At 44.4% G+C, this 25,924-nt stretch overlaps 1 protein-coding gene across 2 annotated transcripts in view; it reads right to left on the bottom strand.

The window, feature by feature from the left end:
* The window catches only part of slc39a6 (solute carrier family 39 member 6), a 29,225-nt gene extending 5,948 nt beyond the window's left edge, over nt 1–23,277 (bottom strand). The window contains exons 1-9 of one of the 2 annotated variants that reach the window (XM_021612640.2): nt 23,138–23,277; nt 15,234–15,441; nt 12,009–12,645; nt 11,515–11,671; nt 9,806–9,913; nt 9,345–9,514; nt 8,827–9,015; nt 1,146–1,230; nt 202–597 (exon numbers count right to left, since the gene is read on the bottom strand). In XM_021612640.2, coding sequence (XP_021468315.2) covers nt 202–597; nt 1,146–1,230; nt 8,827–9,015; nt 9,345–9,514; nt 9,806–9,913; nt 11,515–11,671; nt 12,009–12,645; nt 15,234–15,436 — 1,945 coding nt within the window. In that variant the 5' untranslated portion in view covers nt 15,437–15,441; nt 23,138–23,277. The remainder of the gene's footprint in view (nt 1–201; nt 598–1,145; nt 1,231–8,826; nt 9,016–9,344; nt 9,515–9,805; nt 9,914–11,514; nt 11,672–12,008; nt 12,646–15,233; nt 15,442–23,137) is intronic. The other variant, XM_036985499.1, reaches the window with a different exon arrangement.
* Nucleotides 23,278–25,924: the final 2,647 nt, after the last annotated feature.

Raw genomic sequence — 25,924 nt, 5'->3', positions numbered from 1 at the left:
AGCACTTTGAGATATCAGCGGATGTAAGAAGGGCTATATAAATACATTTGATTGATTCTGTAATAGCGCAAACTAATTTCTCTCCTCGTCAATTTATTTAGGTCATCCTCAAATAGCTGAAAAGAAAAACAAAACCTTAAACAGCATTATCAACCTGACGCTTTCCCCTTGTATTGAGGCCAAGTTAAAACGTGAACCCACCGATGGCCAGGCCGTCACTGAAGTTGTGCAGCCCGTCGCCCATGATAACCATCCAGGCCAGCGTGGCCACACCCGCCTGCTGGAAGTGCTGTTCCGAGTACGAATGCGAGTGGCTGTGTGGATGGTGGTTCTGAGAGTGGTGGTGGTGCAGGATGTGATGGTATTCGTGGTGGTGGTGGTGCAGGTTGTCTGCCTCGCCCACCGTGTCGTGGAAGTGGGAGTGACACTTGTTCTCACAGTCCCCTGCTGTGTAGGTGGCAGCAGCCGAGCCCGACATGGAGGCGTAGCCCTCGGGTGAGGTGGCGGGCGCCAGCATTACCTCCTCCTCCTCACTGACCCGGTGGAGCCCATCGCTGTGGTGGTCGCTGAAGTTGCCACCTCCGTTAGTATTCACATCTTTGGGGGAAATGGACACGACAGAAGGCAGGGTTAATTGTTTTGTGTGTTTTTTTAAAGAGTGGGAATTCTCACTAATTTCTGTATTTTTCATGTTTATTGGAAAGAGACAGCGAGAGAAACAAAGTTAGGTGGACAGTGTGTGTTAGAAATTGCATGGGTCGGATTCGAACTCACAAACACTAGCATCAATGTGCTCCGAAAGTAATTGCTAAACCACAACACATGGTCGTTTAAAATGTTAATCCTTTGGTCTTTTTGTCTGGGTTCCGACGCAAGGACAATGTCTTACTGGTGAAATTAACCTTTGAGCCAAATCTGGCACATGCATTACATAAATGCTGATTAATGTACATTATCCCTGTCAAATAGACATCATAAAAATAAAGTAAGTAAAAGTTGGTTGCATGCATTGTCAATAAATGTTAGGATTATAAAACTAGGAAGTCAAACTTTGTCTCTGCATCTGTGTTTTAACACACTGAGACAGAGTGAATGTCACATTGTTAAATGTCTCCACAACCCTCGACGATCTCTTTCAGATTGACCTTCAATTGGCTTTAGGTCATTCTCCTCCAGGCCCGGTAGTTTCTCAGGATCCACCTTGTCATCATTCTGGTCATATTTCTTCACCTGTTTGGTTAATATGAGATTAATAGTGGTAAGAACAAAGATAATCATCACATTTATGTAACTGCAGATCACAACATACATGAAATGAAAATAAGAAATACAAGATGCTGAATGATGGAACCATGTAGTTGCAACGGTATTTCCCCTAGGATTGTTTTCAGCAGTGGTGAAAAGGGTGAGGGGGCATTGCTACTAGCATAAGAGCAATGAGAAGCTAGCTGCTCCCATTCATTGAATTGACTATCCATTTAAAATGTAGTCTCGGCAGAAATACTGTACACACACACACGTCTTGTATAACTAACCTTGTGGGGACACACAATTCAGTCCCATTCAAAATCCTATTTTACCTAACCCCAACCCTAGCTCCTAACCCTAAACCCCCTAGAAATAGCATTTCACGGTGTGGAGACTAACAAAAGTTCCCCAGTTTGTAAAACGAGTATAGTACCACAAGTATAGTTAAAACACACAAACATTAAGAACACCTTCCTAGTATTGAGTTGCACCCTTGGAACAGCCTCTACAATAGCCCGTTAAAGGGCACTTCAATCTTTTGTCTAGTAGCCCTTTTACCCTCTGAATGGCACACATAGACAAGCCATGTCTCAATTGTCTAAAGGCTTAACAATCCTTCATTAACCTGTCTCCTCCACCTCATCTATACCAGTGGCTCCCAAACTTTTTATAGAGTTTGAGAGTCTGTCTTAAATCATTTTCCACACAGTCTGTGCCTGGATTTAGTTCATGCAAGTGAGGGCCGAGAATCCACTCTCACATAGGTAGTGGTTGCAAAGGGCATCAGTGTCTTAACAGCATGATTTACCAAGGCAGGATACTCTGAGCGCAGCCCAATCCAGAAATCTGGCAGTGGCTTCTGATTAAATTCAATTTTCACAGAACCGCTTGTTGCAATTTCAATGAGGCTCTCTTGTTCAGATATAGGTAAGTGTACTGGAGGCAGAGCATGAAAGGGATAATGAATCCAGTTGTGTCATACTTTTCAGGAAAGTACATGCGTAATTGCGCACCCAACTCACTCAGGTGCGTCGCTATATATCACATTTAACATTGTCCATAAGCTTGAGTTCATTTGCACACAAAAGTATCATACAATGCTGGAAAGACCTGTGTGTTGTTGTTAATGCAGACAGAGAAGAGCTCCAACTTCTTAAATCAGCCTCAACTTTGTCCCGCACAGAGTCCCTGTAATCCTAGATTCAGCTCATTCAGGCGAGAAAAAACATCACCCAGATAGGCCAGTCATGTGAGAAACTCGTCATCATGCAAGCGATCAGACAAGTGAAAATGATGGTCAGTAAAGAAATCTTTAAGCCCGTCTCTCAATATATATATATATATATATATATATATATATATATATATATATATATATATATATATATATATATATATATATATATATATATATATTTTTTTTTTTTATGTCAATACCTTGCCCCTTGATGACCAGTGCACTTCTGTATGTTGTAAAAGCGTTACATGGTCACTGCCCATATCATTGCAAAGAGCAGAAAATACAGTTCAGGGGCCTTGCTTTACTAAAGTGAACCATTTTTCACTGTGTCCAAAACGTCTTTCAAGCGGTGAGGCATTCCCCTGGCAGCAAGAGCCTCTCGGTGGATACTGCAGTGTACCCAAGTGGCGCCGGGAGCAACTGCTTGCATGCGTGTTACCACGCCACTATGTCTCCCTGTCATTACAGATCCATAGAGATACCAACATGAGCAGCAGCAGCTACATTTGGCTAAATATGGACCGTTTGTGGAATTATCGAGAATCACATTTTTATTTGGGGTACTCCCAACGGCATCACGTATCCCCGTTTGGGAATATCTGATCGACACTGATTCAAGGGCATTTAATAAAGACACATCAGTAATCGATCATTGCTTACATACACCTAGTTGACTGTGCCTTTAAAGAGCTTGGAAAATTCCAGAAAATTATGTCATGGCTATAGAAGCTTCTGATAGGCTAATTGACATAATTTGAGTCAATTGGAGGTGTACCTGTGGATGTATTTCAAGGCCTACCTTCAAACTCAGTGCCTCTTTGCTTGACATCATGGGAAAATCAAACGAAATCAGCCAAGACCTCAGAAAAACAAGTCTAGACCTCCACAAGTCTGGTTCATCCTTGGGCGCAATTTCCAAACGCCTGAAGGTACGACGTTCATCTGTACAAACAATAGTACGCAAGTATAAACACCTTGGGACCACGCAGCCGTCATACCGCTCAGGAAGGAGACGCGTTCTGTCTCCTAGAGATGAATGTACTTTGGTGTGAAAAGGTGCAAATCAATCCCAGAACAAGCAGCAAAGGACCTTGTGAAGACGCTGGAGGAAACAGGTACAAAAGTATCTATATCCGCATAATCTGAAAGGCCACTCTGCAAGAAAGAATCCACTGCTCCAAAACCGCCATAAAAAAGCCAGACTACGGTTTTCAACTGCACATGGGGACAAAGATTGTACTTTTTGGAGAAATGTCCTCTGGTCTGATGAAACAAAAATAGAACTGTTTGGCCATAATTACCATCGTTATGTTTGGAGGAAAAAGGGGCAGGCTTGCAAGCCGAAGAACACCATCCCAACCGTGAAGCACGGGGGTGGCAGCATCATGTTGTGGGGGTGCTTTGCTGCAGGAGGGACTGGTGCACTTCACAAAATAAGTGGCATCATGAGGTAGGAAAATACTTCCAAAGTTGTGGCAAAATGGCTTAAGGACAACAAAGTCAAGGTATTGGAGTGGCCATCACAAAGCCCTGACCTCAATCCTATAGAAAAAGTGTGGGCGAGCAAGGAGGCCTACAAACCTGACTCAGTTACACCAGCTCGGTCAGGAGGAATGGGCCAAAATTCAACCAACTTATTGTGGAATGCTACCCGAAACGTTTGACCCAAATTTAACCATTTAAAGGCAATGCTACCAAATACTAACTGAGTATGTACACTTATGACCCATTGGGAATGTGACAAAATAAATAAAAGCTGAAATAAATCACTACTATTATTCTGACATTTCACATTCTTAAAATAAAGTGGTGAACCTAACTGACCTAAGACAGGGAATTTTTACTTTGATTAAATGTCAGGAATTGTGTAAAACTGAGTGCATGTATGTAAACTTCAACTGTATAGTTAAACACACACACTGAGTGTACTAAATATTAAGAACACCCGCTCGTTCCATGACACTGACCAGGTGAAAGCTATGATTCCTTATTGATGTCATTTGTTAAATCCATTTCAAATCAGTGTAGATGAAGGGGAGGAGACAGGTTAAAGAATAATTTAAGCCTCGAGACATGGATTGTGTATGTGCCATTCAGAGGGTGAATGGGCAAGACAAATTGAAGTGCCCTTGAGCGGGGTATGATAGTATGTGCCAGGCACACCGGTTTGTGTCAAGAACTGCAAAGGTGCTGGGTTTGTCACACAACAGTTTCCAGTGTGTATCAAGAAAGGTCCACCAACCAAAAGGACATCCAGCCAACTGTGGGAAGCATTGGAGTCAACATGGGCCAGAATCCCTGTGGAACACTTCCGACACCTTGTAGAGTCTATTGCCGGATGAATTGAAGTTGTCCTGAGTGCTAAAGCAGGGGTGCAACTCAATATTAGGAAGGTGTACCTAATGCTTTGTACACACACATTCAGAAAGTATTCAGACACCTAGACTTTTTTCACATTATTTTTTAACGTTACAACCTTATTCTAAAATGGATTACATAAAAAGCAAAAACCAAGCCATGAGGTCAAAGGAATTGCCCATAGATCTCGGTGATAGGATTGTGTCGAAGCACAGATCTGGGGATGTGTACCAAAAGATTTCTGCAGCATTGAAGGTCCCCAAGAACACAGCCTCCATCATTCTTAAAATGGAAGAAGTTTGGAACCACCATGACTCTTCCTGAAGCTGACCGCACATGCAAACTGAGCAGTCGGGGGGAGAAAGGCCTTGGTCAGTGACCAAAAATCCGATGGTCACTGACAGAGCTCCAGAGTTTCTTCTTTGGAGATGGGGGAACCTTCCAGATGGACAACCATCTCTGCAGCACTCCACCAATCAGGCCGTTATGGTAGAGTGGCCAGACTGAAGCCACACCTCAGTAAAAAGGCGCATGACAGCCCGCTTGGAGTTTGGCAAAAGGCACATAAAGGACTCTCAGACCATGAGAAACAAGACTCTGGTCTGGGAAAAAAACAAGATTGAACTTGGCCTGAATGCCAAGCGTCACTTCTAAAGGAAACCTGGCACCATCCCTACAATGAAGCATGGTGGTCATGCTGTGGGGATGATTTTCAGCGGCAGGGACTGGGAGACTAGTCAGGATCGAGGGAAAGATGAACAGAGCAAAAGTACAGAGTGATCCTTGATGAAAACTTGCTCCAGAGCGCTCAGGACCTCAGACTGGGGTGAAGGTTCACCTTCAACAGAACAACGACCCTAAGCACACCACCAATACAACGCAAGAGTGGCTTCGGGACAAGTCTCTGAATGTCCTTGAGTGGCCAAGCCAGAGCCCGGACTTGAACCTGAACGAACATCTCTGGAGAGACCTGAAAACAGATGTGCAGTGACTCACCCCATTCAACCTGACAGAGCTTAAGAGAATCTGCATAGAAGAATAGGAGAAAATCCCCAAATAAAATGTGTGCCAAGCTTGTAGTGACATACCCAAGAAGACTCTAGGCTGTAATCGCTGCCAAAAGTGCTTCAACAAAGTACTGAGTAAAGGGGTCTGAATATTTATGTAAATGTGAGTTGTTTTATTTATACATTTGCAACAATTAAATTGTTGTTGTTTTTTAAACTGTTTTTGCTTTTTAATTATGGGTTATTGTGTGTAGAATGAGGGAAAAAAATATATATATTCCATTATTGAATAAGGCTGTAACGTAACAAGATTTTGGAAAAAGTCGAGGGGTCTGAATACTTTCCAAATGCAAAAATATTGAAAATATTAAAAACATCCGTGCCATTGTGTTTTACTGCACATTTTAAATGGCCTTTTATTGTCCACAGCACAAGGTGCACCTGTGTAATGATGCTCACTTAGTGAGCATATATCCTTTGTCAGAATCATAGATGTGATTAATTAGAAGGATCATTACACAGGTCAAAGTCTCTGTTCATCAAGTATGTCTCTCTCAGTCAGTCGGTGTGTCAGTGTCAGTCAGTCAGTCGGTGTGTCAGTCAGTCAGTCAGTGTGTCAGTGTCAGTCAGTCAGTGTGTCAGTCAGTCAGTCAGTGTGTCAGTGTGTCAGTGTCAGTCAGTCAGTGTGTCAGTGTCAGTCAGTCAGTGTGTCAGTGTCAGTCAGTCAGTCAGTGTGTCAGTGTGTCAGTCAGTCAGTGTGTCAGTGTGTCAGTGTCAGTCAGTCAGTGTGTCAGTGTCAGTCAGTGTGTCAGTGTCAGTCAGTCAGTGTGTCAGTGTCTGTCAGTCAGTCAGTGTGTCAGTGTCTGTCAGTCAGTCTGTCAGTGTCTGTCAGTCAGTCAGTCAGTCTGTCAGTGTCTGTCAGTCAGTCAGTCAGTCTGTCAGTGTCTGTCAGTCAGTGTCTGTCAGTCAGTCAGTGTCTGTCAGTCAGTCAGTCAGTCAGTCAGTGTCTGTCAGTCAGTCAGTCAGTGTCTGTCAGTCAGTCAGTCAGTCAGTGTCTGTCAGTCAGTCAGTCAGTGTCTGTCAGTCAGTCAGGTGTCTCCCTCAGTCAGTCAGTCAGTCAGGTGTCTCCCTCAGTCAGTCAGTCAGTCAGGTGTCTCCCTCAGTCAGTCAGTCAGTCAGTCAGGTGTCTCCCTCAGTCAGTCAGTCAGTCAGTCAGGTGTCTCCCTCAGTCAGTCAGTCAGTCAGGTGTCTCCCTCAGTCAGTCAGTCAGTCAGGTGTCTCCCTCAGTCAGTCAGTCAGTCAGGTGTCTCCCTCAGTCAGTCAGTCAGTCAGTCAGGTGTCTCCCTCAGTCAGTCAGTCAGTCAGTCAGGTGTCTCCCTCAGTCAGTCAGTCAGTCAGGTGTCTCCCTCAGTCAGTCAGTCAGTCAGGTGTCTCCCTCAGTCAGTCAGTCAGTCAGGTGTCTCCCTCAGTCCGTCAGTCAGTCAGGTGTCTCCCTCAGTCCGTCAGTCAGTCAGGTGTCTCCCTCAGTCCGTCAGTCAGTCAGGTGTCTCCCTCAGTCCGTCAGTCAGTCAGGTGTCTCCCTCAGTCCGTCAGTCAGTCAGGTGTCTCCCTCAGTCAGTCAGTCAGTCAGGTGTCTCCCTCAGTCAGTCAGTCAGGTGTCTCCCTCAGTCAGTCAGTCAGGTGTCTCCCTCAGTCAGTCAGTCAGGTGTCTCCCTCAGTCAGTCAGTCAGGTGTCTCCCTCAGTCAGTCAGTCAGGTGTCTCCCTCAGTCTGTCAGTCAGGTGTCTCCCTCAGTCCGTCAGTCAGTCAGTGTCTCCCTCAGTCAGTCAGTCAGTGTCTCCCTCAGTCAGTCAGTCAGTCAGTCAGTGTCTCCCTCAGTCAGTCAGTCAGTCAGTCAGTGTCTCCCTCAGTCCGTCAGTCAGTCAGTCAGTGTCTCCCTCAGTCCGTCAGTCAGTCAGTCAGTCAGTGTCTCCCTCAGTCCGTCAGTCAGTCAGTGTCTCCCTCAGTCCGTCAGTCAGTCCGTCCCTCAGTCAGTGTCTCCCTCAGTCCGTCAGTCAGTGTCTCCCTCAGTCCGTCAGTCAGTGTCTCCCTCAGTCCGTCAGTCAGTGTCTCCCTCAGTCCGTCAGTCAGTGTCTCCCTCAGTCCGTCAGTCAGTGTCTCCCTCAGTCCGTCAGTCAGTGTCTCCCTCAGTCCGTCAGTCAGTGTCTCCCTCAGTCCGTCAGTCAGTGTCTCCCTCAGTCCGTCAGTCAGTGTCTCCCTCAGTCCGTCAGTCAGTGTCTCCCTCAGTCCGTCAGTCAGTGTCTCCCTCAGTCCGTCAGTCAGTGTCTCCCTCAGTCCGTCAGTCAGTGTCTCCCTCAGTCCGTCAGTCAGTGTCTCCCTCAGTCCGTCAGTCAGTGTCTCCCTCAGTCCGTCAGTCAGTGTCTCCCTCAGTCCGTCAGTCAGTGTCTCCCTCAGTCCGTCGGTCAGTGTCTCCCTCAGTCCGTCGGTCAGTGTCTCCCTCAGTCCGTCAGGTCAGTGTCTCCCTCAGTCCGTCAGGTCAGTGTCTCCCTCAGTCCGTCAGTCAGTGTCTCCCTCAGTCCGTCAGTCAGTGTCTCCCTCAGTCCGTCAGTCAGTGTCTCCCTCAGTCCGTCAGTCAGTGTCTCCCTCAGTCCGTCAGTCAGTGTCTCCCTCAGTCCGTCAGTCAGTGTCTCCCTCAGTCCGTCAGTCAGTGTCTCCCTCAGTCCGTCAGTCAGTGTCTCCCTCAGTCCGTCAGTCAGTGTCTCCCTCAGTCCGTCAGTCAGTGTCTCCCTCAGTCCGTCAGTCAGTGTCTCCCTCAGTCAGTCAGTCAGTGTCTCCCTCAGTCAGTCAGTGTCTCCCTCAGTCAGTCAGTGTCTCCCTCAAATAAATTCACACCTATGTTTCCAAACTGAATGATCAAAAATGAATAAAACTACATTCGACACAATAGAAGCCAATCCTCGAAGAAACCCCCGACCTTCTGTTTGTCCTTGTACATTTTGCCCAGTGTGAGGAAGTGCTCGATGAGGAACATGAAGTAGACTCCGCCCAGGGCCGTCAACCCCTTCCACACCCCGTCCAGGTTATGGTCCTCTTCCTCCTCCCCGTGGAGACCGTGCCCTGATGTCTTGTTCACAGAGTGCGGATGGTGGTGGCCCCCCTGAGACTGGTGGGGTAGAGGAGGATATGGGAATTTATGAGGGAGTGTGACTGAAGTATAGGAAGAAATAGGTGCATTTGTTTTAGCTCACCAGAGCACCGGGCGGGCAGTTTTTGTACAGACCATTCAAATTGGTCCTAAAGTGAAGGCAAGCTAAAACTAATGTAACCAATCATTGTGACTTTTTTCTGATTTATGGCAATCTTGACTTAAGTCCAGCTCACTATGATTAACTGGCCAGTCACTGACCAAGCGTCATGTTTAGCTTTTAGAAACAACCCCCATGTTCTGCCCTAATATGTAGTGCTCCAAAGCAGTCATCTAGTGTGACTCACGTGGGGTATGAGGTGCAGGAAGGCGTCTCCGCTCAGCGTGCCCACAGCCAGCGCCACCAGGAAGCTGAGCAGGAACTTGAAGAAGACCCGGTTCATCAACGGGATGAGCACCACGCCAGCCAAGGACAGCAGGCTGATGATGGTGATGGAGACAAAGCCGCCGGCCCACGCTAGAACACACATACACACGTTCAAATACATGCACAGATCCAGTTTTTGATTAAAAAGGTTCATTGATGCAAGTGAAACGGTGACATTTTAGCACACTGCTAATTGCTCAAGCAAAATGTCCCCCAAAAGTATAATAGACAAACTGGTGTAATGGAATGAAATTAGCACAGTGAAAGACATTTAATGACAACTAATAGATTAATCTTATCTACCACAGAATTGGAGAGGCAGAATACGAAGGAGGACACAATACTGAAAATTTACCCGGCGCAAAATACGGTAGTTCTTACCTGCTTGAATTGAGCCTACTTTCTTGTTGTTTTCATTCACTTGATGGTCCTCGTGTGTGTGATCATGGTTGTGATGACCATGGTGATGGGGATTATTATGCTTGTGAACTGGAAGGCATAAAAAAAATAAACATGTGATTAATGCATATAAGGCATTGCTAAAAATGAATATGCTTAATAGTTTTTAATCATTTTTCTTTACATTATGCTGTAGTGAGTGACATATTCTTCAAAATGTCATTATTGTCCAGGCACAATCTGACTTCATTAACCAGTTCAGAAGAAGCACTTTGGCTGGATATAAAAGTAACAGATTGTGCCTTTAAGGCAAGCCAAGAGGAACCATACTCTTCAGACCAGAAAATGGAGCATGTGCAGATTACAGTATGCACTACTATCCTAATATCAATCTTGCAGTTAATATTTATCTAAATGTACCAACACACGTGAAACTCAAGGTCAAAATCAAGAGACCTCGGCCACTTGATTGGTACTTGAGTGTCCAACTGACTTGCCATGAAATTCAATCAAAGCAGCTATAATTACATTACATTTCATTGTTGTCTGCAAGCTGAATAAACCGAGGATAGTGTAAAAAAGAAAAAGGGGGAAAAAAGAAGAGATTCCTGCACACTGCTCGCTCACAGTTACCCTTTTGTTCTGACAAAGATTGGTTGACTCAAACATTGGCACTTCAAACAATTATTGCATTATGCGAGCACAGGTATCATATTATATATTCCAAAGCACCTACCAGAGACTCCCACTAGATTAGCAAGTGGATCTCATGTTTTTATTACTTTCTGGCTAGACAGTATAAGTTAACTACACTATCTGTAAGAGGAGATACAGGCTCTGTCGATATGGTTTTGAAATCCATCCTCTGCCCTTCAACAAGCACTGATTGGAAAAGACCTGACAGGTGAAATCAATACAGTACATAGTAAGGCTGGCTTTGACCTGGACCCGGTTTCCCAATAGCGATGGAACTTAGGCTTACAAGTGTTTTAACGATGCATATTTACTACAACAGCTGAAGATGTAACATGCATTTCCCAAAACATCACACAGAGAGAGCGGTCACTAAGGGAGTCGTTTGTCGATACTGACGGGATCAGCTTTCTCCATTCAAATATTTCCTTCAAAATATAATTATTTCACAATACTGACGACGGATCAGCTCCAGAGATATCACCAACTACGGCTGCAAATATTGAGGGGTGGCTTATTCTAATGCTTAGCCAATAAAAATGCACAAAAAAAAAAAAATCATTGCGCACGTTAGGCTACACATCATGAAATATATTGAAAGAAATGACAGACAGTAGCATACATGTAGCAAAATAGAACTCTATTGAAAACACCTATAGCCTACTGTTTAGATGTTAATGCAGTCATCTCGGTTTCCATTTGAAGCATCTTTTTATACATCACTTCTCTGTATCAAATTGCAAAGACATTGTCAACTTCATATTTGTAGTCAACTTTTGTTCTGAAGTGGTCGGTGGTCAGAGACAGATCAACTATGTATTCTGTTTAGCGGAGCTCTTGTGTATTAAGTAATGTTTTAACCATGACATTAGCCTTAAGATGCTTTTGGGAAACCGGGTCCCTGGTCAGTTGTTTCAGATCAGCGCAATGAAATGAAGAGAAGAAGTGGGGAGAGGTCCGATCTTTTTCGATCAATTGCGAAAGAGCCATAATCATACCTTTGTTGACATGCTGGGGTGTTTGGTTGCCGTGCAGTATGCAGGACTTGGCATCGATCTGGTTGAGAAGGGCAGGACAGAGGTAGCTGAAGTCACTGAGAGACAGGGGCCCTTTGGCCATTCCATGGGACGACAGGATACTGGAGGCATTCAAACACTAAAATATACAACGACGATACAAATTATGCATGTGACCAAATACACAAACTAAATATGAAGCAAGCACATACAGTACATATATAGCTTGATGATTTGTTTTGACAAAGATATGAGAGAGAGAACCCAATTAAAAAAAAGTTCTGAATATGGGACAATGAATTAACGAAGACAGAATTGAGTTCAAGCACATCAGACACCTAAATATGGGAGAAACATTTGTCATATACAATGACAAATGTCGAAGTGGTACGTGCAATCGGAATTATGAGTATGAGAATGTTTGTGTGGTTTTAATATCAAACACCCCGAATGTCACATTGCTGCCCAAATCATACCTCTGCTTTCTCCTGTATGTGATCTTGGCTCTGGTTGTGGAGGCTGTCCTGACCATGGCTGTGGTCATCATGACTGTGTTCTTCATGACTGTGTTCATGATCATGGTTGTGATCATCATGGTCATTATCGTGGTCATATAAGTGCTGGTTATCCGAGCCCTCCTGCCTGACCATGGGTGGCTGCGTTTGGTTCTCAGCCCCCAGAGAGTTGCTGACCAGTATGACAGTGGTCAGACTAGCAGTGGGGGCTTCCCGCCTACTGCGCACTGCCTCAGTGGTGGTGCTAATCTCCTGCGCTGCAGTGGTTTTCTTCACATAGAGGTTATGGTGGGCATCTGAATTCTCCACTTTCTTCCCCAGGACAGGGTCATCTACTTTAGGCACCTTGGGGGTCTCGGGAACCTTTTTGGGCTCAATGGGGGGGCGGTGGGAGTGCTTTTGACGGTGTGTGCCATTGTGGCCGTCCTCGTGTTGGTGGTTACGTTGGTGGTTGTGGTGTCCATGCCGATGCCCCTCCGCTCCGTCGTCCACGGGTTGTTCATGGTGTTGCACCATGACCTTTCGTATTCGGTCGAGTCCCACGTTTTCCAACAGCCGCTTCAGGCCTGCCAGCGAAATGGTGCCATTCTCCCCGTACCTGTACAATTTCAAATAATGTATATTTAGGCATTATGCAGCTGATTCTCATCACCTTTGTACACAGTTCACACATTCAGAACGTGAATAAAACAAAATAGCTATATTATACCCTATTAAACACACTCAAGGTGTGCATATAGACCAGAAAAAGGTTTTGAGCAAATTTTATTTTTTATTTTTTAACAACTGCAACCTTCAAGGAGTTGACCTTTAAACAGGTCAACATTCACAAGGCCGCAGGGCCAGACAGACTACCAGGACGCATACTCAGAATGCACTGACCAGCTTGGCAAGTGTCTTCACTGATTTTTTCAACCCCTCCCTGACCCAGTCTGTAATACCTACATGTTTCAAGCAGATCACCACAGTTCCTGTTCCCAAGAACTGAACCACAGGTCTTCTCAGATCCACCCGTACCCAAATATCTGAAACGCGAGCCGGATCCAGAATTCTAAGTAATGTCACAGTTCTGGGTCAGATCTGATTATAACAGGTTTTGGTGTGTGTAATTTCAACTGAGTGGTCCGGAAGGACCAGTACAGATCCAAACGTGACTGCTGCAGTAGAGAGAGAAATTGCACAATGTATGCTGCTGCTCTGGCTTTCCACAAGAGTAAAGTGTGCGCGTGTACCTTGTTGTCGTTGCTGGAAAATCATAAGTCAAAGCGGCAACAGGCTACAGTCATAGAGCCTCCGTGTGTGGCAAAAGTTAGGCCTAATCAATGGAAGATGGAATTAAAATGACATAATTAAAAGGAGAAGGTTAGGCTACAAGGACCAAGAGCCAACAGGTAGACTGCTTGCTACTTACAATTCTGAATGGAGTGGTTGTTATTTGTAACTGTAGGATAAGAAAGTGCATGCACTGAAGCCTGAATTAGCCTAGCTAGCTAACGTTTATTAAACTAGGAGAAGCTAGTTTAATACAGTCAAGACAGGTACTACGTAATCATATTTTATGATAAATAACAGTAGACTAATAGCTGCCATGGCTATAGAGCAAGTCGGCTTGGTTGAAGTCTCACTTCTCGCCCTCCCTGCGTCACGGTACAGCCCCTCTCCCTCCTCTCATTCTGTATCAGCTACGGTTAATGAAGTAGCTTAAATATACTGTATATTTTCTGCTGCTTCCCTCACTTGGATTGGACCGGGTCTGGATCCGACCAGGTCTATACAGAACGGGTATAGTTGTCCTCGGGCACATTCGGAACCAGTCATAATTATATATATATATATATATATATATATATATATAATAAATAAATAAAAAAATTGTGCATACCGGGTTTGGGTGGGAAAGCCCCAGGTCCATTTTGGAAGACCTCTAGACTGAACACCTCCCTTTGCAACTGGATCCTGGACTTCCTGACGGGCGACGTCCAGGCAGTGAAGGTAGGCAACAACACATCTGCCACGCTGACCCCTCAACATGGTTGGTGGGTTGGGTGCTTAGTCCCCTCCTGTACTCCCTGTTCACCCACAACTGCGTCGGCAGGCACGACTCCAACACCGTCATTAGGTTTGCTGATGACACGACGGTGGTAGGCCTGGACACCGAAAACGATGAGACTGCCTATAGCGAGGTCGTCAGAGACCTGTCAGTGTAGTACCAGGACGACAACCTCTACGTCAACAAGACAAAGGAGCTGATTGTGGACTACAGGAAACGGAGGGCCGAGCATGAGGGGTCAAGAGCACCAATTTCCTCTGTATCCACATCACTAAGGATCTATCATAGTCCACACACACACACAGTTGTGAAGAGGGCACGACAATGTCTCTTCCCCTTCAGGACACTGACAAGTTTTAGCATAGGCCCTCAAATCCTCAAAATAATTCTACAGCTGCACCATTGACAGCATCTTGACTGGCTGCATCACCTCTTGGTATGGCAACCGCTTCGCATCCAATGCCAAGGCGCTACAGAAGGTAGTGTGTACAGCCCAGTACATCACTGGGGTTGGGCTCTCTGCCATCCAGGACCTCTATACCAGGCAGTGTCAGAGGAAGGCTCTAAAAATGTACTCCAGCCACCCAAGTCATAGACTGTTCTCTCTGCTACCGCATGGCATGCGGTACCGATGCACCAAGTCTGAAACCAACAGGATCCTTAACAGCTTCCACCCCCAAGCCATTAAGACGGCTAAATAGTAAGTTAAATAGTTATCCAAATAGCTACCTGGACTATCAGCATTGACCAGTTTTGCACTAACTTTGACTCATCACATACACTACTGTTTATAATCTCTTGTTGCCTAGTCACTTAATTACTAGTTATATGTACATATCTACCTCAAGTACTTCGTACCACTGCACAGTGATTCTGCATGTACCCTGTGTATATAGTCAAGTAATCGTTAGTGAGTGTATTTATTAGTTTTCCATTTTCTCTCTGCATTGTTGGGAAGGGCCAGTAAGTAAGCATTTCACTGTTCGTAAACAACCACTGTAGACTAAACATGTTTCAAATAAAAATTGTATTTGAGGTCATGACTTACCTGGACTACCTATTGAGATGTGCCTTAAGTTAAGTCAGGTGTTAAAAAAGGTGAAAAAGGAGACTGGAGCTCCACTTGAAGGATTTACCTGTCGAAGAGAGCTTCCAGGTGCTGCCGCTGGGTCTGTTCTGCCATCTGGGTGTCGATAGTGGACAGAAACTCACTGCCACTTTTACCAGTCTCCCCAGTGACACGAGTGCACTCTGGACCAGTGTCCCCAGTAGAGCAGGGCCAACACATAGCAAGACCCAGCACTGCCAGGGCAGCTGCTGCCCACCTCCTCGTTGCCATTCCCTCTACATGGAAAAGTGAATCAAATGGAACATGGTCATAGGTCAGTTGATTGCTCAAATAATCTTGCAAATGCAAGCCGTTTCGGTAGCTATGACCGATACCATGGTCGGCACGACAGTGTGCACCAAATTATGCAGGCTCAAATAAACTCAGCAAAAAAAAGAAACGTCCTCTCACTGTCAACTGTGTTTATTTTCAGCAAACTTAACATGTGTAAATATTTGTATGAACATAAGATTCAACAACAAGTTCCACAGATTAGTAACTAACAGAAATTGAATCATGTGTCCCTGAACAGGGGGGGGGGGGGTCAAAATCAAAAGTAACAGTCAGTATCTGGTGTGGCCACCAGCTGCAATAAGTACTGCAGTGCATCTCCTCCTCATGGATTGCACCAGATTTGCTGTGAGATGTTACCCCACTCTTCCACCAAAGCCACTGCAAGTTCCCGGACAATTCTGGGGGGGAATGGCCCAAGCCCTCACCCTCCGATCCAACAGGTCCCGGACATGCTCAATGGGATTGAGTTCCGGGCACGTCGCTGGCCATGGCAGAACACTTGACATTCCTGTCTTGCAGGAAATCACGAACAGAACGAGCAGTATGGCTGGTGGCATTGTCATGCTGGAGGGTCATGTCAGGATGAGCCTGCAGGAAGGGTACCACGAGGGAGGAGGATGTCTTCCCTGTAACGCACAGCGTTGAGATTGCCTGCAATGACAACAAGCTCAGTCCAATGATGCTGTGACACACTGCCCAGACCATGACAGACCCTCCACCTCCCAAAAAAAAAAAATATGAAAAAAATAGATATAATTAAAAAATAATAAAAACATTTTTTTTTTAAAATAATAATAATAAAAATTAATTAAAAAATAAATAAATATTGATCCTGCTCCAGAGTACAGGCCCCGGTGTAACGCTCATTCCTTCGACGATAAATGTGAATCTCACCACACCCTGGTGAGACAAAACCGCGACTTGTTAGTGAAGAGCACTTTTTGCCAGTCCTGTCTGGTCCAGCGAGTTGTGCCCATAGGCGACGTTGTTGCCGGTGATGTCTGCTAAGGTCCTGCCTTACAACAGGCCTACAAGCCCTCAGTCCAGCGTCTCCCAGCCTATTGCTGACAGTCTGAGCACTGATGGAGGGATTGTGCGTTCCTGGTGTAACTCGGGCAGTTCTTGTTGCCATCCTGTACCTGTCCCGCAAAGTGTGATGTTCAGATGTACCGATGTGTTACAGTGGTCTGCCACTGAGAGGACGATCAATTTTCCATCCTGTTTCCCTGTAGTGCTGTCTTAAGCGTCTCACAGTATGGACATTGCAATGTATTGCCCTGGCCACATCTGCAGTCCTCATGCCTCCTTGCAGCATGCCTAAGGCACGTTCACACAGATGAGCAGGGACCCTGGGCATCTTTCTTTTGGTGTTTTTCAGAGTCAGTAGAAAGGCCTCTTTAGTGTCCTAAGTTTTCATACATGTGACCTTAATTGCCTACCGTCTGTAAGCTGTTAGTGTCTTAACGACCATTCCACAGGTGCATGTTCATTAATTGTTTATAGTTTTGTTCAGTGTAGTTAACACCGCTAAAGGTTTCATTTAGGGACCGGGGAGAAAACACAACTCCAATACACTGGAAAGATTGGTCCTGTGCTAAATGTTATCAGTTTGACCAGTTTTAAGTAAACGAAAAGCTGAGAAAATTATTAAACACGTTTCTGAGAAAACTTCAGTACTTGCATAAGTGTCAAGAGACCACACATTACAAGCACATTCGCATTTTCTCAAGAGATGCTGAAATAAATATTTCTCCACTCCTGTCCCGAGACAAAATTATCATTAGTTGTATAATTTTACTGCAAGAAATGCATCATTCTGCAGCAGTTAATATTGTGCTACATGTGAGATGTTCTAGGCCTACAGTCAGTGTCCAGATATCACTTACTATTCCATTTGACCCATATGAGGAATATTCAGTGTATTTGTGGCTACAGGGATACTCGTGAGCGGGATATCAAAGATGGATGTAAAACAGCTTATCCCGAATAAGACCATAAGCGGGATATGAGCTACTATTCGGAATGCAGTGCGCATTTACGTGGTCATTGTGTTTTTTGGAACTTTTACCATTTAAGACCATAACACTGAAACCATTTCAACTGCTGCTGCCTAATGGTTTGCTTGTTCACTGGGATTGGTTTTACTAATCCAGACCTCTATTGAAGGGAATAAACCAGAGGCCATTTCCAGAACAAAGATTACAGTGCCTTCAGAAATTATTCTGAAAGTATTCAGACCCCACATTACAGCCTTATTCTAAAATGGATTAAATACAACAATAAAAACACACACAATAGCCTATAATGACAAACTGAAAACAGGTTTAGTAATGTTGGCAAGTGTAAAATGTAAACTTTATTTTTTATACATACCCTTTCCTATGACACTTGAAATTGAGCTCAGGTGCATCCTGTTTCCATTGATCATCCTTGAGACGTTTCTACAACTTAAATTGGACCTGTGGTATATTAAATTAATTGGTCTATATCAGTGGTTCCCATAGTTTGTTATAGTCCCGTACCCCTTCAAACATTCAACCTCCAGCTGCGTACCCCATCTAGCACCAGGGTCAGCACACTCTCAAAATGTTGTTTTGCCATCATTGTAAGCCTGCCACACAAACATGAGAACGAGTGTGAGTTTGTCACAACCCGGCTCGTGGGAAGTGACAGAGCTCTTATAGGACCAGGGCACAAAAAAATAATTTATGTTGCTGCTCTTTATTTAGCCATCTTACATATGAAACCTTATTTGTTAATTGAAAATTGGGAATAACTCACCACAGGTTAATGAGAAGGGTGTGCTTGAAAAGATGCACACAACTCTGCAATGTTGGGTTGTATTGGAGAGTCTCAGTCTTAATAAATAATTTCACACAGTTTGTGCCTGTATTTAGTTCAAGCTAGTGAGGGCAGAGAATCCACTCTTACATAGGTACGTGGTTACAAAGTGCACCAGTGTCTTAACAGCGTGATTTACCATGGCAGGATACTCTGAGCGCTGCCCAATCCAGAAATCTGGCAGTGGCTTCTGATTAAATTCAATTTTCACAGAACCGCTTGTTGCAATTTCAATGAGGCTCTCTTGTTCAGATATAGGTAAGTGTACTGGAGGCAGAGCATGAAAGGGATAATGAATCCAGTTGTGTCATACTTTTCAGGAAAGTACCTGCGTAATTGCGCACCCAACTCACTCAGGTGCATCGCTATATCACATTGGACATTGTCCGTAAGCTCGAGTTTATTTGCACACAAAAACAAAATCATATAATGATGGAAAGACCTGTGTGTTGTTGTTAATGCAGACAGAGAAGAGCTCCAACTTCTTAATATAGCCTCAATTTTGTCCCGCACGTTAAATATAGTTGCAGTGAGTCCCTGTAATCCTATATTCAGCTCATTCAGGCGAAGAAAAAAAAACATCACCCAGACAGGCCATTCATGTGAGAAACTCATCATCATGCAAGCTGTCAAACAAGTGAAAATTAGAGTCAGTAAAGAAAACTTTAAGCTCGTCTCTCAATTCAAAACAACGTGTCAATACTTTGCCCCTTGATAACCAGCCCACTTCTGTATGTTGTAAAAGCCTTACATGGTCACTGCCCATATCATTGCATAGTGCAGAAAATACACAAGAGTTCAAGGGCCTTGCTTTAACAAAGTTAACCATTTTCACTGAAGTGTCCAAAACGTATTTTTTTGTAATGACTTGGTGCTGCCTATCATGGCCAGGGCACTCTTGAAAAAAGAGATTTTAACCTCAAGGAGCCCTTCCTGGTTAAATAAAAAATACATTTTAAAAATGACCGTATGCACAAGACAACGCAGGAGTGGCTTCAGGACAAGTCTGAATGTCCTTGAGTAGCCCAACCAGAGCCTGGACTTGAACCCAATCTAACATCTCTGGAGAGACCTGAAAATATCTGTGCTGCAAACCTTCTCATCAAACCTGATGATTGAGAGGATCTGCAGAGAAGAGTGGGAGAAACTCCCCAAATACAGGTGTGCCAAGCTTGTAGCGACATACCTAAGAATACTCAAGGCTGTAATCTCTGCCAAAGGTGCTTCAACAAAGTACTGAGTAAAGGGTCTGAATACTTGTGTAAATGTGATATCAGTTTTAGTTTTTTTTGCAAACCAGTTTTTACTTTGTCATTATGGGGTTGTGTGTGTAGATTGAGGAGTCAAGTTTTACTTAATCCATGTTAGAATAAGGCTGTAACGTAACAAAATGCAGAAAAAGTTCTGAGTACTTTCCGAATACACTGTACATATGTAATTACAGTATTGTAATAATTCATTGTTACACTGTAATAACATGTAACTGGTGTTAAATATAGTCTGTAATTACAGGGGTGTAACAACAATTGCTTGGTACCATGCTAGTTACAAATGTTAAAGTTTCCGATAGCATCCTAAAGCAATATTTTTTCAGCCTGCACCAACCACGTGATAAGTGTTATCCAATTGAAAACCGACCACCTCATTGACACAACTCTGCAATAAAGATCTGGAGTCTGATGCCTGGGCCCAAATTGCTTTAAAATGGTTAAATATTTAATGCTGCATTTGACAATGGGTCAACTACTTTAACCATCAATTAAACAGACACATGAATAAACAGTTAAAATTGTGAGACTAGCTTATAATTTGGCAAGCACGAAGGACTATTAAGCTTGGTTGAATAAGGGTTTCTAAATAGTCATAAGACAAACTCCATCATGTAACCTTACAAGGGTTTCACGGTTGATGAACATTCTCACTTTTGGATGGGATGCATTGGTGCAATTATTTACTTATAACAGGAAATAAGGCATTATGTCAAGATCTGCCCAACACTCAAAATAACTAAGGTCATGCAGCAGTGCACAAATAACTGGGTTGAGAAGGTCAGTGTGTGCAAATCCAGGCATGAAAGATTGCCTTGACTAGCTAGCTAGGTACCTTAAAGATGGCAAATATTCTATGGTCCCTACTCGCTAGCTAACGTTAGCTGGGCTCGATGGTCTCATCTTCCATTAACCTTTTTCTCAGGGTATCCGTACATCAAGGGTATTACATGAATCTGTAATGTAACAAAACATGGAAAAGGTCAAGGGGTCTAAATACTTTCCAAATGCACTGTAAGTCTAAGAGGTCAAACTGAATTACTCTCATAGAGGACCGACTTGACTTGTGAGGATGACCACACAATTTAGTTTCATCATGAGCAAAAGCTATTGGTTTTCTACCCAAAGTTGCAAAGACAATTGTTATAAATAAACACCAGCAAAATAGATAAAAGGGTGTGACAGGAACAGCTGCAAAACCTGGTACATTTACACTCATTTATGGGGAAAAGATAAGTGTGAAACAAGGGGGAAAAAAAACGTCACAAAATTTACTGAGAATACATTACATAGAACGAATAAACAATACATCAAGCTTTATACTACGTGTCAAACAGAGAACTGATACTGTTTACTGGCCGTTGGAGTGGGCAAGATTTGGTTGGGGAGGTCCCCACCTCGCAGGCAAAACATTTTTGTTCCCCCCTTCTTGACGGCAGAGATAACATTGTACATTTTAAAATTAATTTCCTGCAATTCTACACATTTGACCAAGATTTATACCATGTTAATACGATCTGAGTGAGTGTGACTAATAAAGTTGTTGTTTTTTATTTTTTAAACGGGATCCCCTGAAGGTCACGGCGCTGAGCACATGACCTGCGTGGCCTGTTGGTATTTGGCCATGCTTATTAAAAGTTTAGATAGATGGGCAAAACTAACTTACCAAACTAAAAATTGGTAGCGGACATGATTAATTGAGATGACTGACACGAGAGGAAAGACCGCTGATGCACAATCAAATTTCAAAATGACACCTTGTGCATTCTACTATTCTAACTGAACAGTAAATTGAGACTCTGAAGGACACTAAGCGACCGCTTATGTCTGGCTCCGGCCCTGCGGTTGTGGCCAGTCTGTGGGTGGCTTTTGGCAATTTCTCATGTCTTACTCATTGTTAGGAAGACCTTTTGTCCAAATAGGATGTTAGGTACTATATTTATTGAACTTTATAAATAAATAAAAAATGCCAATTTGATGCAATCAATTAGATATAATTTGTTCTGTGAGAAATGTATTTCAACTAAACAATGTTGCAGGAATGCTAACCCTATCAGTTTCTAACTACAGAAACGATTTCAGAATAATCTGAGATGGTGGATGGTGAATCAGGTGTGCTAGTTCAGATTTAGCTAGCTACAACAAGCCATTAACAAAGATTATTATTTCATCTGTGCTATTAGCCAATTAGCTAGCTGGCTAACTAGCATGAAGTGATGTATTGCAATTTCAAAACAGGAAAGCAAGGCAACAGTAAACATGTTTTCCCCCAGAAATGATGCAACCGCTCTTTATACTTATACTGGTCAATTTAAGATAGGACTCCGGTACACAGGCAAAAGGCGGGGGCGCTCCAGTAAACTAGGTGGGGGTAATGAACATAATGTTGGACACAAACTAACAAAAACAACTATATAAAAAGGGGTGGGGGTGGCAATGGTGTCCTTCGCCCCTGCCTGTCGGGCACCGCTTTATTGCGGGTCTGTTAATGACTGCGAGGACAGGTGTTCGGCAGGCTGGAGCGAAAGAAACGGTGTGCTAGCTAGTTAGGATTCCGGTACACAGCAGGTGGGATAGGTAGTTAGGACACTGGTAGACAGTGTCCTTTTCCCCTGCCTGTCGGGCACCGCTTTCCAGCAGTTTTGTTAAAGTCGAGGGCAAGTGTAAGCAAAGGACACTGTGCTGGGACTCCGTTAAACAGCAGGTGGGAGAGACACCGGTAGTTAATGTCCTTCTTCCGCGCCTGGCATGCTGGACAGGGGGGTGTTCCTGCAGATGCAGGAATGAAAACAAGCAAGAACGCCACGAATTGCAGGCCACAATCACACACTATTGTATCTTTATGGCAATATGGTCAATATTGCTATCCGGGATCCCTGCTACGTCCCTACACATTCCAAGTTGACATTTAAAATAGTTTCGGTAGGGGTTTAGGGTAGGGACGTCACAAAGAAATCGGATTGCACCAACCAGGACAAAACGCATCATTTACCGTGTTTGGTCAAAATGGGGCCGGTATATCTGAGAATAACTAATTAGGTAAATAGGAACGTCGACAGCTCCACACTCCTAGTTCGTGTAAGCATAACCACGACAAATCACTTATAACAAAAGGCCAACATGCAAGTACCCAGACTCATAGCTAGAGATTTCTTTCTCCTTTATCAACAGATGCGGCATTTCGAAGGAAGAACATATGGTGGTTGCTTGCGGGCCTTGCCAGGGCCTAGTCAGGGTGTAAATGATAGGCAATCATGCGCAAATGAAAAACGATACAATTGTGTTTTGTAACGACCACAGGAATCTCGGATACGAAATACACCGAGTTTACTATCAAAAGAGAGCGCCATGAGCTGAATTTATGCACTCTGCACTAGCAACATCTACGGTGCCGTGTGCAGAGAAAACGTCAAGCAGCATAGACCGGAAACTAAACAAACCCATTGAACAAAAACGCAAGGCGGGCGACATACTCCGCCGCTTGATACATGTTACAATCTAGCTAAACATAGCACAAGGAATCTCCTACCTGGAAACCGTAGTGCTTGTAGGATACACGTTTCTTCCAAACCTTCCTTCGAATGAAGTGTGTGTGGTACAGAATAGTGCTGACTATAGTATTTATCTCGGCAGGAGAGACGTCTGGTGGCCAAAATGTGCAATAGGGTGCATACCAGTATTAGGTGCATTACCGCCACCTACCGGTATGGAGTGTGGTGAGACTGATGTTGTTCTAGATTCTGCGCTCTAGTCTACATGACTGGAAGAAGGAAGTTATTGATAAATGGATTACAGTGTGTTCTGGGCGGATTTTGAGCAAATTAGAGAAGGTTGAAGCTTATTCCCAGGGACGTAATCATTCTTCTGAGCGTTTGCCTTTGATGTCAAATCAAATTTGATTGGTTACATACACATGGTTCGCAGATGTTAATGCGAGTGTAGCAAAATGCTTGTTCATAAGTTTGACAGTGAAGGAGGATGTGATCTGTTTCTGCTCCTGGACAGTTAGGACATGAACCTGTGTGCAACTGCAGCCCTCAATTTGGGGCGTTCCTGCATGTGGGCATCTGCCTCCCACCCAAGCATCCCATTGGTTCCTTCATGAACACCCCCACTCGAGCATCCCATTGGTTCCTGCCCCCTCCACACCTACTGGAGTCCTCTTTGCTAGCTAGCGGTAGACGGTATCCTTCGATCCCGCCTGTCCTCACCGTCATTAACAAAACACACAGGAAAGCAGTGCCCGACAGGCGGGGATGAAGGAATTTGTCTATCGGTCGCCCCCGCGTGCTAGCTAGCTTGCTAGTTAGTGTCGCCACCCCACATCCCGCCTGCTGTATACCGGAGAAAACCAAGCCCGACGGGCAAGGGCGAAGGACACTGTCTACTGGTCGTCCCCACCTCCCGCTAGCACAACAGGAGGGAGGCTGGGGAAACACCATGTGCTAGCTTGCTAGCTAGCACACAGTGCCGCCTCCTGTGTACCGGAGAAAGACGTGCCCGACAGGCGGGAGCGAAGGACACTGTCTGTTCTCGCCTTCCTCTAGCACAGCAGGCAGGTGGCTGGGGCGACACCGAGTACTAGCTAGCTTGATAGTTAGCGACACAGAGTGCTTGGTAGATAGCACACAGTGTCGCTCCGGGCTGCTGGGTACCGGAGTCCTCCTTAGGACGAGCTGGTTAAACTAGCACCAAGTGTCCTTCGCTTCCGCCTGCCCTCGCCATCGTTAACAGAACTGCAGGAAAACAATGCCTGACAGGCAGTGGCGAAGGACAGTGTCTACCGGTGTACAGCTAGCTAGCTACCGTTGTCACCCATGCCCGTATTGTGTGGGGTTAGGACGAGCTGGTTAAACTAGCACCAAGTGTCCTTCGCTTCCGCCTGCCCTCGCCATCGTTAACAGAACTGCAGGAAAACAATGCCTGACAGGCAGTGGCGAAGGACAGTGTCTACCGGTGTACAGCTAGCTAGCTACCGTTGTCACCCATGCCCGTATTGTGTGGGGTTTATCGGCGGATGGCATCCAACGTTATTATGCACTACTGTACTGGAGGGCCCCCACCTCATGCCTGTCCTAACTTAAAAATGGACAAGAGTTTCCTGCCAATGCAGGGATGTCCATATGCAGGAATGCCCCGAATTGCAGGCCGCAACTGCACCCTTCTCGAAATGTATGATGTATGTCACACAGCAAGAGTTGAATGGGAAAGAACGAATTTGGTTCAGTCAGTTCAGTCAGTCATCCTAATGAGCCATCCTCAGCTAGCTAGTTTATGCTTGTGGCTAGAAACTTCAAAGAGAATTTGAAATTTGTCTGCCAAAGATGGGACTTGAGACTGGGAGAGTGTTCAGAATCATTCAGATTTTATCGGAGTAATTGTTGTTAAAAAATATATATTTTACTTTTATCCCGAAAATCACAACAAGAAATGTACTTTAGCTGTCACCCTGGCTTGATATTGCTACTTCCCTCCTTACTGCAGGACAGCAATGTTCACACTTTAGTCGGCAATCAGGAATGAAGGACACACTGTGCCCTGTGTTCTTGTGTCTCCCCATTGAGCAGTAGACTGTATCACGGTGACATCCAGATGCTTACTACCAATATTACAAGCTATTTCTCATTTATGCTGGTATCCTACTCAAAATATAATCAAGTGGGACAGAACCAATGATTTATCTATACACTAGATGAATCTTTGGGGGTGTTAAAGTCACTGTGCCTCCATCTTGGCACTCCTCCACCAATGCAAAAAATATTTTGGAAGCTATAGAAATGAATTTATTAAGGTCTGCATTCGTTTTTGCCACATTTATTATATTACAGACACCTTAATGCATAGTTTTAAATTATATTGCGAACTGAACATAAAAATGTTAATATATTAAAACATTTTACTTCAAGTATAATTTTATAGATTACTATTTTGTTACTATCCCCACTACAACAACAAAAATAGTTAAAAACATACATTGTTTTCCTTGAAACATTCCATTCATTTCTATGGCAGACGGCTCCTACTGGGGATTGCCCCCTTTGGGGAGTGCACCTACTGGGGGGTGCCAATACTTGGGAGTGCCCCTACTGAGGACTGCTCCTACTGGGGACTGCTCCTACTGGGGAGTGCTCCTACTGGGGAGTGCTCCTACTGGGGAGTGCCACTACTGGGGACTGCCCCTACTGGGGAGTGCCAATAGGACAGACTTGTGGCTTCACAGCCTAGTAATGGCCAATACATGCAATCCAGGGTTTGTACATCACTGGATGGAACACATTGGCCATGTTAGCTACCACCAGCAATGTGATACAGCTGC

Source organism: Oncorhynchus mykiss, chromosome 8, assembly GCF_013265735.2.
Source record: "Oncorhynchus mykiss isolate Arlee chromosome 8, USDA_OmykA_1.1, whole genome shotgun sequence".
In the NCBI taxonomy this organism is placed as follows: Eukaryota; Metazoa; Chordata; class Actinopteri; order Salmoniformes; family Salmonidae; genus Oncorhynchus; species Oncorhynchus mykiss.
The sequence above is the reverse complement of the archived record's forward strand: the minus strand, read 5'-3'. Positions and strand labels throughout refer to the sequence as shown.